The 16,357-nt window shown below is 28.5% G+C and overlaps 1 protein-coding gene across 1 annotated transcript in view; it reads left to right on the top strand.

Moving 5' to 3' along the window:
* The window catches only part of LOC111628927 (AP-2 complex subunit alpha-like), a 108,215-nt gene that overhangs the window by 36,137 nt on the left and 55,721 nt on the right, over positions 1 to 16,357 (top strand). The window contains exons 3-8 of the mRNA XM_023372788.1: positions 759 to 827; positions 907 to 1,049; positions 1,123 to 1,316; positions 6,309 to 6,438; positions 6,517 to 6,618; positions 11,510 to 11,618. Of these exons, the coding sequence (XP_023228556.1) occupies positions 759 to 827; positions 907 to 1,049; positions 1,123 to 1,316; positions 6,309 to 6,438; positions 6,517 to 6,618; positions 11,510 to 11,618 (747 nt within the window). The remainder of the gene's footprint in view (positions 1 to 758; positions 828 to 906; positions 1,050 to 1,122; positions 1,317 to 6,308; positions 6,439 to 6,516; positions 6,619 to 11,509; positions 11,619 to 16,357) is intronic.

Below are 16,357 nucleotides of genomic sequence, written 5' to 3'. Positions count from 1 at the left end.
AAAAGTGGCATTTGGATAATTTTAATTATTTATGGAGCTGTCACTTTACAGAATATGTTCTGTAAAATACTTTATAAGAAACACTTTCAAGATGCCAGACAATAAAAAAGTTGATAGTATTTAATTAGTATATTTTTTTTCTCTGAACATAATGTTTTTATAATTAAATTTGATTTTTGTAAAAATGATTTTTTTTAATGTTCAGAAAATATTTTAATTCTTATAAGTATTGAGACTTAAGTAAAAATTGTCAAAATTTATTGTTTATAGATCTCAATGTCAAAACTGAAATACAAATTTGGTATTGTTTTTGAATTAATGTGGACTAAAATATTTTAATATATAAATTTGTTACATTTACATTTTTTTAGCCTTATAATCAGACCGTCACTGCTTCTCAGGAGATTATAATTAAACTTATGTCTAAGTACTTTGGCAAGCACATCATCCTAGGTTTTGCATGCATTTCATCAAATTACAAAATTTAGAATATAAATCTGATAAGTTATAGTTTTGGAAGTAGACAATCAAATATCTTCAAATAAATTTTAATTTCTATTTTATTTGAATTTAATTTATAAGCTTTAAGTTGTAATTTAGAAAATTTAAATTTTGTAATTTGATGAAATTATATGAAGCCTAAGATGCACCTGTCAGCTTGAAAGTACTTAGGTAAAAGTCTGTGGTTATAATAACCTGAAGAACAGTGAAGGTCTGATTTTCTTTAATTTGTATGATTTAAAAATTTTTTTTCTTAGGTAAAAGTAAAGAAGCTGAAATAAAAAGAATAAATAAAGAACTTGCTAATATACGTTCTAAATTTAAAGGTAATTTTATAAATGTTGGATGTATTCAAAATTGATATAAAAATATTTTTTTCATTTAATGTTTTATATCGTTATTTAGGTGATAAAACTCTTGATGGCTATCAAAAGAAGAAATATGTTTGCAAATTATTGTTTATTTTTCTACTTGGTCATGATATTGATTTTGGTCACATGGAAGCTGTTAATTTACTCAGTTCAAATAAGTACTCAGAAAAACAAATTGTATGAATTTTCTATTGTTAAAAAAATTATTGTTTTGTAAGTTCTTCTTAGACTTTGCATAATATATTTTCAGGGTTATCTCTTTATCTCTGTTCTTATGAATGCCAATAATGATTTAATGAAATTAATTATTCAGAATGTGAAAAATGATTTAACTTCACGAAATCCTATTCATGTCAATCTTGCACTTCAGTGTATTGCAAATATTGGGAGTCAAGAAATGGCAGAAACATTTGGTCCAGAGATTCCAAAATTGCTTGTATCCGGGTAAGTAATAATTTTATCCTTTGAATATTAATATTTACTTATTCTACGATATTAACTTGAATCAGTTGTAATAAACTGAATGCTAAATCTGTGGTTACATTAAAAAATATCCAACATATCAATTTTATTTTAATTATTAGGATAAAATATTCAATGAAATTATATCTATTTTATTGAAAAAACTGAATTTATTTCACTTTATTTTTGCTTAGAGCTAAATTAGTTACAGCTATTTATAATCATAAAATTTATTTTGATAACATTCAATACTACTCTTGGTTTTATTAATATTGTGCATAAAATTCTCAAATTTTGATATTACAAGAAGTTTTCTAATTAATAAATTTGAGGACCAATATTTTGGAATGTTTTGGTATAAGAATTCTGTAAAATAATTAAATATATTTGAAGATATAAAGTTCTCTTTTAGTCTACAAATCACTAGTGTCCAAAACAATTTTCACTTATTAAAGCACCTCAGGAACTAGTATATATAAAAAGCACACAATACATCAAATCATTATATTAAATATTTTTGGTGTTTAGAAATGTTCGTCCATATCAATTGGACATCAAGTTATATAAGCTTATTAAAGAATAGAATATCAAACTGAATAGGTGTGGAAGCTGACAGTTATTTATGATTTAATTCAGGGCTTCTTAAACTATGGGTCGTGACCCCGTTTGGGGTCGCGAGATTTTAATGCAAAATATTGAAAATTTGTGAGAGTTTGAAAATGGCACGCTTTGTGTCATTGATTTCATGAGTTGCGCTTTGTGTCACTTCTGGTGCAGCAAGACAACGATTCAGCAACACTGTAGTTTGTACTAGTGTAATGTTGTCGCTTTTTAGTGTATTCAGCTGTTTCTGTTTCATTGTAACACAAGAGTGAACTGTGGTAGTACACCATTATTGTTTTTGCAAATTTGTATATACAGTAGAACCTCCATTATCCGGACCTCCATTATCCGGATTTTCGATTATCCGGATTGTCCAAAATAAACAAAAATTTTACGAATTTGCTGATTTGCACTTGGCGAATTACGACACTGTTTATGTACATGATGGAATGCATAACTTTTTTTGTTTCAACAACGTCTCACCCAGCACAGTGGTCGTAAACTCTTAAATATATTTTACGTCGTAATAAAAATATAACTTGACAAACGTATTTATAAATAATTTATATTCAAATTAAATCATTTCTATGACCAAGGGCGGCGTAAGGCATGGACGACGTGGGCCACCGCCTATGCCTCGCGGTCCGAAGGGCCTCGCGTTTCGAAGGTTTATGCATTACTTAAAAGCCGCGAACGCGACGAAAATATTTTACTCGTCATAAAATGATAGTTTGTCAAATTTTTATTCATAAAAATGCAGTTTCAACTGCTTTTTATTTTATAAAATCCGTCTTCTTGCGCCACCAGAGGGCCTTTTAAACAATAGGTAGTCTGTTAGCGTTGGTCAGTAGTAGTCCAAATTCAATACGAACGTTTGTTTCTTGAAAATTTGATCACGATTTAAATACAGTATTTACTTTTAATATTACCGATATGTCATCGAAAAGAAAACGTGTTGTATTATCATTAAAAGACAAATTAAAGTATTTTTTCGATTATCCGGATTTTTCCTTATCCGGACTACCTTCATCCCCAATTAGTCCGGATAATAGAGGTTCTACTGTATCTTCATTTTATGTTTTTTGGGTCGCGAAAAAAATCACAATTATAAATGGGGTCGTGAATTAAAAAAGTTTAAGAAGCCCTGATTTAATTGATAATATTTTTAGGTCATTAACTTTATTTAAAAGTTGTTACAATTTTTAAAACAATAAAAATAAAGTTAACCGAAGGTAGAATCAAACCTAGATCGTTCGCATGGCAAGAGAGTTCGCTACAGGCTCAGCCATTTTGCTGTGCTGCCATAGTGTAAAATCGATCGGTATATGAGCTGCACTTAAAACTTTAGAGTCTTTTTTTCTCGGAATCTTGTTGCTAGTGCGCTTTACAATTCTTCTGGGTGGACACCCTTGAGGTATACTACTAACCTGCAAAGTCTCATCCCGAACTGAATTTCCGAGACCGTAAGGTCCCCTTGTTAGAGTTGAACTTTTAGTACAGGCTATGCCTTTAAGAAATTTGGTATTGGCACCATTACCAGCAGATGTTATTTATCCATTTTACATTTTTTTGCAGAGGGCAGCCTCAAATAAAAGGTTGTCTCTAAGTGAAAATTGTTTTGAACTGGTTTGTAAATGATGGAAAATACTTTTTTTAAACTTTATCAGTTTATTTAATTTTTTAAATCTTATTAATTGTACTTTTATCCATATACGGGTTTTTTTAATATATCCAGTTTGGTATTAAAACAGCAATTAATCTATTTTAAATAATCAAATACTATCTGTAAAAAATGGACTGAAGAGGGGTTAATAGAACCCAAAATGCATTTCCAAATACAATAATAAAGTCTACATATTCAATTATTTGAGTCCTGTGTGATTTTTTTTACTAAAAATAGCCAAAATTTAGGTTTACAAAATTATCTTTTGATTTACTATTTTTAATAGTATTTACATTAATACATAATAAATATAATGGTCAAGTTTTAATTTTATTCTCCACATACAGAATTCTTGAATAACAGTAAATGATAGTTAAGAATTTACAGTATAAAATGCAACTAAATTATTACAAAAGTTGCTTCTAGCCCTTGATATAATAATATCAATTAAATTAAATTATCCACAACCATGAGGCAGATAATAGTGAGGGCTTATCAGACCAAATGATGGGCACAAATGCTCAGAGATCAAAGTGAAAACAATTTAATAAACTCAAAGTTACTACATAAGTGTGAAAATGAAAACCCAAAATGCATTTCGGACTATTTCCTAATAGAAAACAGTCTCTCATCAGTTGGTATTAAAGGTAATGCCATAATAGAATTATACAAGGTAACAGTCAACTTAAAACTAAGCCTAAAGTTATACAATATATAAGTAAGCATCATCAGTAGGTATTATCTAAAGTAGGTGGTATATTAAAAATTATACAAAGTAAGGTAAACTTAAAAACTATGCCTAAAACTATACAATATAAAGGTGAAGATGCCAATATAACAGTATGAGCAGTAGGCAATATCAGGGTAGACAGGTGTAATAAATCTTCATGACCTTGCATGGTGGGATGACATATAGGGTGCTGATATAAAACAGTTATAAGTTAGACAATAATTAGTTAACACTAATGGACTAAAGTTATACAGGCAGATAATGTATATACCAAAAAAGGTAAGACTACAGAGTAGCAAGTGCCAGCTTACAACAAGGTGCTGGGAGTGGTAGTGAGGGAGGTGTGGGTCAGTCCACATCTGGTGTACAAGTGGTGACAACATGTGATACAATTACAAGTTCCTAACGGTTTTAACAGTACATGTGGACATTACATCACAAAGATATTTTGTTTTTTAAAAGATATAATTATACCATCCTTCGTCAATTTTAACACCTAAGTTGTTATTAATTCTATTAACATTATCAATTTTTAAAATCTCTGTGCTCAAGATATTTACGTTTATAAGTGTTGGTTTCAAATTTTATTGCTTTTATTGTACTTTTATTGATTTCACAACCATATAGGTTGCAGTGTTTGGCAACTGCAGAGTATTCAGAATTGTATTTGATGGCATTTGTGTTCTTTTATACGAACATTGAGACATCTTTTTGTTTCACCTACATAGGTCATAGGGTTATTACAGCTACAGTTAAACAGCTATACAATATAGCTATACACATATACAATGTATAGCTATACAATGGTTTGTGCCCATCATTTGGTCTGATAAGCCCTCACTATTATCTGCCTCACGGTTGTGGATAATTTAATTTAATTGATATTAGTATAAAATGCATTTAGGAATTTTCCTAATAAAGCTTGGACAAAACTAAAAAATATGACATGTTTAATTTATTTGCACTCCTATTGTAAATCATTTGTAATGGTGCTGCAGACTGTCATACTCATGGCAGTGTTTTAAGAAATCATCCATGGCTTGTGTGAACAGTTATCAAAAAAGAGAAGCTAAGCCTAATAATTTGGCTTCTGATTGACATTAGCTTTTAACACAAAAGAAAATCTATAGATAGGGGATAAAAAGTTAGGAAAAACATTTTTAATAAGCAAAACAAGTTGCAATATTGACACACAACCTGCCACAAATTTTCAAAATCAGCCAAATTGGTGAGAAATTGAAGGATCTAAATTCTGCCCTGTGTATTCAAAGCTATCTAATTGAAGATAGTGATGCTTGTTGTAGGAGCTAGTGTTTTTGATCTCTTATCAAATGGATATTTTGATGCAGTTTGCTATAATGGAATGGCTTGAGTTTGAAATATATTAAATTATACTGAAAGATTTTGAAATTCTTTCATTATACAGTGTAATAAACTTTCATAAGTCATTGTATACTGCATTTGCTGAGGATTTTCAGTTGTTTGATATAGGGAGAAGTTCATTATAGGAGGAGTGTGGAATTAGAAAATTTCCTGTAACAGGTAACAAATTTTTTATAGGGTAATAATAATTATATATTAAAATATTATACACTGAAGAGAGGCAAGGATTAAAAAAGGCCTATACCTGAAATGCATTTGTAGTGTAATTAAAGATTTCAGAAGGAAACAGTGTGATGTTGGATAAATAAGTGTTTATTTAATTAACTAAAATTTATATTTTCATAAATAATTTTATTTATTAACTAGTTTGTTAAAGATGAAGTATATTATATTCTAATATCATTCTAATCTAGTGTTTTGTATTTAGATTGCTTGATAAAATTTATATCAAAATGCTAAACTTTTAACAAAAAGAACAAAAAAGTTCTTAAATTTCAACACACTTTATAAATTTTAATATTAAATACATTAATTGAATTTAATATAAAATTTAATACATATTTAACTATATTAAATTCATTCATTTGAATATTAGTGATACAATGGATTCTGTAAAGCAGAGTGCTGCTCTTTGCCTTTTACGATTGTTTCGTACTTCTTCTGAAATTATTCCAAGTGGAGAATGGACATCTAGAATAATTCATCTTCTCAATGATCAGCATATGGTATGTTGTATTATTTTGTCTGATCTTTTTATTATTAGATCAGAATTAATATATATATGTGTATATAATTTTTTTCAGGGTGTTGTAACATCTGCAGTAAGTCTTATTGAAGCATTAGTAAAGAGAAATCCTGAAGAGTATAAAGGGTGTGTTTGCTTAGCAGTGTCCAGACTAAGCAGGGTAAATTTAATATTATAAATTGTTTGATTTAGTTAAACCCATAAAATTACTTGATCATAAATTAGATGAAATTTAGTTTAAACTTAATATTTTACAAGTTTAAATACATATTAGAATCTTCTAAAAGTCTAAAATGAAATTCAAACCTTTAACTCTCTCATATTTTGTATGATCAGTTACACCACCTAAATCATGCCAAGACTATGAATTTAGAAACCAAGCATGAACATTATTATTTCCATATGGGTATCATTTTACAGATTCAATTTTTTTAATTAGCTGCGACTTATTGAAATTAAATGTATATTTATAGTTAAAATTCTAACTGTAACACACACGAGGTTTTTATTAAGTTGGTAGACATGGAAGTTTGGGATTGATATAATAAGGTATTAACTTTCAAATTTCTGTAAAAATATTCATCAAGGGTAATGCACAAGATATTTACAGCATCTTGGGTACATGTATTACCCTTGATGCAGGGAACATATTCCAAATTAAAAATAAATATGGGTAGACAACACTGCTCCCAATCAAATATAATCCAATATGTACTATATTTGATTGGAAGGAGTTTGGAATTTCAGTCCAAAAGTTTAAACCCAACCCATAAATACATTTACTTTAAAAATTATAATTAAAATTAGGGATTTGTTCAAAGAAGAAAAATAAAAACAATTGCAAATAACATATCTACAAAAGCAATGTTAGCATTGTCATCAACTTTAGACAGATCTTCCAATACAATTAACAAACAGCATATGAATAACTGAAATGACACCTCCACCTAAAATTCTTAGTCCAAACTTCACCACCAAAAAATCTGTTTTAAACTGACAACTAATTTACAATCAGCCAATAAATGAAACACAACTAAGCAGGAACAGTCCAAAATTGACACAATTGACACAATTTCCAAAATTGACACAATTCTTTTTATAATTGAGTAAAAAAGAAATAACATGGCATCTGATTTACAAAAAATATGCATTAGCATTACAATCCAACAGTCCTTCAGACAGATCTCCCCATATAAAAATATTGGATGTCTCCATATCTATAAAATTTTGAATTGAATTAAGATTTTCATTATTTTACATGAAAGATAGACTAAACAGTTGAGGACTTCATATTACTTGTGAAGTAGATATGAATTTATAAATTAAACTGTTTATTGAAAGTTTACTTCCTTTTGATGTATGATACATCTAATATTATGAAACTTGTAATAAGTTTAGTTTTGTCATATAACTTTCTTCATAACATTTAAAATGAGTAAAATAGCAAATTATCTGTGAAAAAATTAAAATCTTATATTGGCTAAAAATTAATATTCAGGAAAATGTTTAGTTTGAGAATTATGGTATGGTGCCTGAGATACAATATTTTTTTTATCATTACAGTTTTATAACTTGTATATACAAGAACTAAACTTCATTGTACATTTTTCCCAAGTATATCCCAGGTGCCATACTGAAGATGGAAAAATTTCTAAAATGCATCTATGGCAATTTGCAAAATAAAGATGGTTTGATGAGGCAAGCATTTGTATAGATCAGTATTTCTCAACAGGGGCGATATCGCCCCCATGTGGGCATTTTTCCATGTTCAGGGGGCAATTAGTAACAATTTATATTTTGGGGGCGAAAAACAATTTTCTGGGCAATTATAATAAAACATTATATTAAGAATAATTAGATATTTTGTTATATTGTACAATAATTAAACAAATAACATTATACTAGTCACTAGTCTATTCAATGCAGTTTGAATTTGGCATTAGCCTTGTCCCTCGGCATCGGAATTTTGAAGTGAAGGGGCGATACTACGTAACAGTTTTATTGAAGGGGTGACGATTCATTAGAGGTTGAGAAACACTGGTATAGATTGATGTTTCTTCCTACAGAAATAATTTGTGACAGTATTACATGGTTCCAAAGTGTGATTGATTATCTGAGGAAACATTTTTTAGTCAACAGCTATTACTTAAATGCAACCTCAGCTATTCAAATAATACTACATGTTGTCTAAAACAACTGAATTTATTAGCACTTGCTTAGTGTGTTAAACATTCCTAAAACATCATTTGTTGCAAATATCCAACAGACCAAGTAACTAACCCAGACCATCTGTTGCAGAAATGCAACACACATTATACATTGAAATCTGTGCAATGTAACTTCAGAGCAACAGACTAGTGATGTAAACATAATGGAATAGTTAAAGCATGGCCTATAGGAATGTAAATTGCACTTAGCCAAGTAAATTTTTTATTAGAATGCTAATAGAAATGAATTTTTTCTCCTATAAGATGAGAAATAGGAAAAGTTAGTTTTTTCTAATGTTTTTCTTGTACAATGAACATGAATAAGTACAATATGATGAAAATATAAAACATGAAAGCATTGTAATGATTGTTTCTCAAATATAGTAACAAAAACAGTAAGTGATTATTTTAGTGATTATTCTATTTTTCTTAGATATGTATTGGTCCAATTATGCAACCTAGAATTTGTATTTATAGGGTAGTTCTGTTGAATTTAGAATCTGAGCATGAAAAAATGGCATAACTTGATCAGAAAAAATCATTCAGTCTAGGTGTTGCAATTTTGAAACAAGCCTAAGAATTGGAAGAAAAAAAAATTTTCAACGATGAACAAATATTAATTTTCTAACTAAGGTTTTTAATTTTAAATTTTTTCATTAAATATTTCATGTGTATAAATTCAAATTTAGACCATCTATTTGATCAGAATATTTCCAAAAGCATAAATTATTTATTTGATTGTAACTTCAATTTCTGTATCAAACGTGGTTAGCATGCATTTAGCATATTTGATTTGAATTATTTGTATTAGGAACATTTTCATTTCCTTTTTTGGGGGGAAATGCATTTTTGAATACTGTTACTTTTTGAGATTTATTGACTGTCAAAACTAAATTTTATTATGGACTAGACTTCACATTTTGTCAAATTTTATGTTAATAAATCAATATATATTGATGTATTAACACAAAATACAAACAACTTTTAATTCTTTATGAAATTGTCCAAAAATTTACCTCTTAATATATCAGTTGCAAAAGTTTTTTTAATGTGGTTTTTATTTTTAAATACTTAATTCCATAAAATTTTGATACTTTTGGTTAGAGTAATTTTGTACACTATGAATCATTCTTATTTGGAAGTAAGATTGCACAATTAAGATTTTTTATGGAATGAGAATGTTTAGAATGTTGATACATAACTTCTCTAGTCTTTAGTCAAATATGAATTATTCCATTGGCAAAACAAAAAATTCAGATGTAATTTTGACATTTAAGCATGTAATGGTTAATTGCTAAATATTGAAAAAAAATTTTTTTTAATAATTTGAAGTTAAAATATTTTATTTATTAAAAAAAATGAAATTGATATATTTATACATGTATGGCCAATACTTTCATAAATAAATTCAATTTAATAAGAAAGTATTCTGTATTAAGCACTGGAATGAAATGAAGATTTCAGTTTTATATTAGAAAAAGTTTCCTTACATATTGTAATGCCAAACTCTAGTAACAACTCACAAGGAGGCTAAACAAAGACAAAATGCTTTAAATTTAATTCTGAACCATAATACACTTCCACTAAAACTTTTTAGAAGAAATATTTTGAACTTAGCATCTAGTATTCTATATTATACTCAAGATATTCAAGTAGATGAACTTTTCTTAATTTCAAGTACATATTTGCACATGTTCATACTCAAACACACCATCTCTTCTCAAACTTTGAATACAGATTACTTTTTTTAGATTAGATTAAAATTTTTGTAAGGAGTTTCCTTACATTGTCATTTTCTGGTTTATCTATTTTAAGAAGTGTCCTATTATGTTTCAATTAAATTAGTAATTTTAGCTTAATCATAATGTATATAAAAGTAAACTCTAAACAACTTTTAAAAATCTTTTTACTTATTTTTCAATTAACTTTTAATATTAAAATCTAAATGTTTTCAGATTTTTGTGTATAATAAACTTTATTCTAGTGTTTTTTATGTCCATTAAAGATTTATTGCTAAAATGTTAAAGATTGTGTAAAAATATTTTTACTAAATTTAACCCTTTCTTAAACTTGTATGTTTTTGGAACATATAGCAAATTATTTGTAAACTTGCATTCTCTGGATATATTGCTTTGAATAATCCTCTGTAATTTCATGAATATATTGAATAAAACAAGTTTATAATTTTTCTTTTAAAAACCACTTTTTCTGCCATCCATTTCTATGTTGCTAATAATTCATATGAACACTAGCACAATAGCAAAGCTATCTTTTTATTATTCTTTTGTTTCAAGTATTCAAAGTTTTTTCAATTTGTATTTTTCTTTTATTTTTCTATTATCTTTATCTTAATGTTTCATTATCATTTCTCAAGCTTCCTTTGATAAAGCCAATATCTATATATATATTTTTTTCTTTTGATAATTTACTGTTTTTTCCTGATTATTCTTTCTACATGCCTCTAAATTTTTAATTTCCTATACATACTAATAGCGTTTAGTATTTTGATTGTTATATAAGAAATTATAATTAAAATATATCATTTGTACTTTTTTCTAGTATCTCTTCTACATAATAGTTATTTATAAAATACTATTGTTACATGATGGAGTGGCATATAATCTGTAGCTTTTTAGTTTCTCTGCATTTGATCTTTCCTTCCTGAATCTTTAAATTTAAATTTCAAAATATGTAGTCTTGATAGTCTAAATATCAGATTTCTTCCTTTCCATATAAATGATTAAAAGATGTTTAATTTCAGAGTTTGCAATTTACAAATATTAGTCTTTGAATTATAATAGTTCTTTTTGATTCAATAATTGTAAACATGTAAATTTTTTCCAGATTGTAACATCATCATATACTGACTTGCAAGACTACACTTATTATTTTGTACCCGCTCCATGGTTATCTGTAAAGTTACTTCGTCTTTTACAAAATTATCCACCTCCAGGTATTTTTTGTTTTTAGTGCAGTAAAATAATAATTTTTTTTATTACAAATAAGTCATGTTGTTTTTAAAATTTATTTTAAGCTAACGTTACACAAGTTTTTATTTTTATGAAACGTTTATTATAAAACATCGTTATATAAAGTCGTATATTTTATATAATGTAACTTTAGCTTACGAGTTACATTTATGCTAATCTTTTGAACTTAGAACATTGACTTTTCACTTGGAGCGTTAGAATTAGGGTTTCTCAAACGGGATTCCGGGATCCTGATTGTTTTTTAACCCGGGAAATATCCCGGGAAATTCTTCTCATCCCGGGAAATCCCGCAAATTTCTTAAAAATTCACTTTTTTCTAATTTTGTGTTAAGGTTGAGGAAATTTTGCAAATAGAAAATATAATTAACTCATAAACTGTCAGAATACATTTGTATTTAATAATTTTAAACCTACTTATTAGTTTTTTAAATTTTTGCTTGTTATGGCATGTCACAAATGATCAATAATCAATGTGTGGCTTATTTGTGGCAAGACTGAAAATTCTTTACCTGTCAGAACCTGTAATATCTGGAATAATTGTGCTTGTGCTATCTTAATTTTTAACCATTAACTTCAATTAGCCCAGTAGCTTCAATAACTGCGTAATGCCAGGTTGTGCAAACGAGTATGAAGTCTGCAAGTGTGAAGTTTTTCTTCATAAACCTGATTATTAAAGATAAACGAACTGCCGAATATTTGGGCTATAAGCTTGATGTTTTTATTAAAGCAACCAAGGTAGACAAATCAAGAATACTAGAGAGCAAAAGAAGTACTACAATCTCGAAAACGAACTAGAAATCTTCCAAGCTATAGCAGAAAAAACACATAACGTGTTTAATGCATTTAAGAGAAGACGGAATTCCACTCACATCAATTGAATCGGAAAGGGCATTCTCGGTAGCAGGACTTTTTATTNTGATAAATTTGTAATAATTTTTTTTCCCTCATTTGAGTATTTGTGTTCCTTCAAAGAGAGACATTATAATAAAACATTCCAAACTGTTTTATTATTTTAAAAAAAAACAAACAATTGCTTGAACAATATTACTAGAAAAAAACTTCAAAAATTGAAGAGAATAAAATAAAAGGTGATTGTGAAATTAAATTTTTAAGCCCTTTAATCTCAATATTTTGCAATGTTAGACTTAATCAAAATAAACTCAAAGAATAAATTTTTTCATGACTTATAAATAGCCAATTGAAAGAATCTTCAGTAAAAAATCTGAAATGTTTGATATATAAAATCTAAAAATTATTGAGTAATACTTGCTCATTTCTGGAATTTTACTACTATTGTGAGCATATAAAACATTTTACTAATTTAGGTTTTTATTTTAGCCAAGTAATCTGATCTTTCCAATGCTAGTTGGGTGGATAAAGAAATTGTTGTTTATATCAACTAGAATTTTTCTCTATTGTGTAAAACATTGAGGTGAATACATGTTGGTAGTTATTACACCAAAATATTTGGCAAATTTAGTTTTAAAGTAAGAATAATTATAGTACCTTGTACTTTGAATTTAATTCATTCCAGAAGGCCATTCAAACGATTAATTGTTTGAAATCGGAATCATCCGAAATTTTGATTATCAGAAACAATGGAAAGTGAATTAACCTGAGCAAAACCCATTTTGATAAACTTAAATGGCAAATACATTTAAGGTAAAAATAATACACTTAAATGTCTTAAACAATAAATTAAAACACAAACAATAAATAAAATATTGGGTTGTTTGAAAAGTAAATTTTTTTTCTTTGTGGGGGAAACAATTTTCTTTATAACTATTTTATTGAATTATATATTGATCATTTTGATCCAATACCTTTTCCATCTTTCTGGTAGTAGCCTGATTCCACCCTCATAAAAGTTCTGATTTCAGTTTATAAAAAACTGACTAAAACGATTTTTGACATTCTCATTTGAAGTAAATGTTTTGCCGTTTAAAAAATTTTTAAAGACCAAAATAAGTAATAATCTGAGGGTGCCAGATCTGGCGAATATAGTGGGTGTGGTAGCACACCCATCCAAGCTGTAACATCATCTGATGAGTTACCAAACTTGAGGTCTGGCATTATCATGGTGAAATACTACACCTTTTCTGTTGATTAATTCTGGCCTTTTATGTTTGATGGTATCACTCAATTTGGCCAGTGTATGACAGTACACTTTTCAATCAATTGTGGTTTAGTAGAAGATAAAAAGAAAATTCCCTTTAAATCCCACCGGACAGAGATCATCACTTTTGATGAATATCTGCTTTTGAAGTGCTTTGACTGACTCATCTCTTCTACTTCATGATCGTTTGTATTCAACATTGTTGTTGTAAACAATCCATTTCTCATCACCAGTTATGATCCATTTTTGAAGTGAATCATTTCTTGACATTTGAGAAGCAAATCACAGATGTCAATGTGATGGAGCAAATCTTTAAGAACATATGGAACCCATATATTGAGCTTTGAGACAAACAAGTCATTTCACATGATTAAATTTGTTGAATTCAACCATTTATAATCTCTTAGATGATTTATCGGGTTGTTGTTCAGCAGTTTGCTTCAATCAATACCTTTAGTTTGCTTCATCAGCTTCATCTGGCCTTCCAAAACATGGTACATCTTCAATATCGAAATTGTCAATTTCGATATTGAATTGTGAATATTATTAATTTTGATATTATTAATTGCAAACCAGTTTTGACACTGTTGTTTTGTCAACATATCTCCATACATGTTATGCAATTTTTTTCTTGCTTGAACAGCATTCTTACCTTTTTGATAATAAAAGAAAGCAAAGTATACCAAAAATGCTGCTGCTTTTGATTTTCCATATTTGCTGGGACACCAAAAGAAACAAATTGCATAAAATTAAACAAAATTTTTTACAAATAAGTCTTGAAATATCAGCTGTCAAAATATATAATGAGAATACAGTTTAGAATGAAGTTGGGTGGTAAAAATACAACTAATCCCTCTGGTGGAAAAAAGAAAGTACTTTCTGAACAACCCAATATATATATTCTATATAATAAAATGACAATTGCATTTACTATATTTTAGTGATGAGTGATGGTGTCCTGTTTCTTAACTATGCACTATGCACTTTGCACTTTTTCTCACAAATAAACCTCTGAGATCATCTCCAGTCAATTGTTTCTCATTTTATCCACACTAGGAGGAATTTTATCATCTCCTCCTCAAAAACATGATCTGGAGGTAAATTTGTCACATCTTTAGCCACATTTGCAGCTTTTATTGCTTTCTTGGTTTTAAGAATGGTGCACACAATTGACTTAGGCATCTTAAACATGGTTGCTAGAGCTGCTACTTACGTGTTGCTTTCATTCTTTATGATAAGTTCCTTTTTCATATCAATTAGCGATACAATCTACCTGTTAGGCTTCATTGTTTTCACGCACTTTTTGTATGCCATGGTTAATATACACTGAACAGCAAAAAGCAATGAAAACACACAAGTATAATGTAACAGATGGCATTTATGCAGCAAGTGTATTTTTTTCACCACATGCACAGTTTGAATCTCTTAAATTTAGCATTCAAACGTTAAATGTTTGAAATACAAGGTATTACTGTACTTTGTTTTACACAGTATTGACATGCACGTAGATCTTAAATGGCATATACCAAGGATTGATCATAGTAAAAAATTAGTCTCTTAATTTTCTAGTGAAGCTTTTAACTTTATTGATGTTAAGTGCTCCCTAAAAAACGTTTTGTGTTTAAAAGGATAATTTGATACCTATTTTTGTTTCTCTTCAATTGTATTTATAAACTTCAGGACTACATAATATTAACAAGCTATAATAAGGCTAATTTAATAATTATAATTTGACTAGAGGTAGGCAGTTAGACTGCCATCTTGTGATAATTTTACAAATAAATTTTAATTTAGAATTTATGGAAGAAAAGAATCTGCCTGCAGCAGGACTTTGACCTGCAGCTCCTGCTTACCATGCAGATATGTTGCCAACTATGCTTTCCATGCCTCTGTCTGATTTTGGCTTCCAGAACTATTAATTTATATATAACCATACTGCAACCATGACTTGTGGTGCCAACTTTAGCTTCCATTGCCATGCATGACTGTCAGCTAATGCTTTTACCTCAACATGAGATCAATGGAGATCTGGTTAGGGTAATTGACAATGTATCTGTGAGGATCAAGAGCATAGAAAGTTGATCTGTGTCACTGACTTGCAATCATTAGATTGGCTCACTAAAACTTTTTCTAGGAGGGCTTGTAAGTTAATAGGATATAGACTATAGTCTCTATCCAATGTCAGTATAATGACACCAGTTAATCAGATTTGTATTACGCGGATTAACATGCATATTGAATCATGAAGGAGATGATTAAATATTCCAATTCAAACATTACGAGAGACCTTTAACAAATAAAACAAATATTTAATAAACAAAAATAAGATTTTACAGAATAAACCTTTGAATAAAGCTATTTATCATTGAGAGAGAGAGAGCTCACAATTTCAGTTAAATTAATACTACCTCTAAATATTTTTCTATATTCTTCTTCTTGTATCTTTGGTTCTGGATGAATGTTCGTATCTTGGTTAATTCTTCAATAACACGTTATTAAACATTTTCTTCTCTGTTTTTCGACTTAATAATTCATTTAGTATAAACTTTGGGATTCTGGTATGGGTGTTGGTTGCTGGGAACTGAT

The sequence above is a fragment of the Centruroides sculpturatus genome, unplaced genomic scaffold (assembly GCF_000671375.1).
Source record: "Centruroides sculpturatus isolate CEXI.00-Female unplaced genomic scaffold, Cexi_2.0 scaffold573, whole genome shotgun sequence".
In the NCBI taxonomy this organism is placed as follows: Eukaryota; Metazoa; Arthropoda; class Arachnida; order Scorpiones; family Buthidae; genus Centruroides; species Centruroides sculpturatus.
Note: the sequence above shows the minus strand (reverse complement) of the source record. Positions and strands in the feature narration are given on the sequence as shown.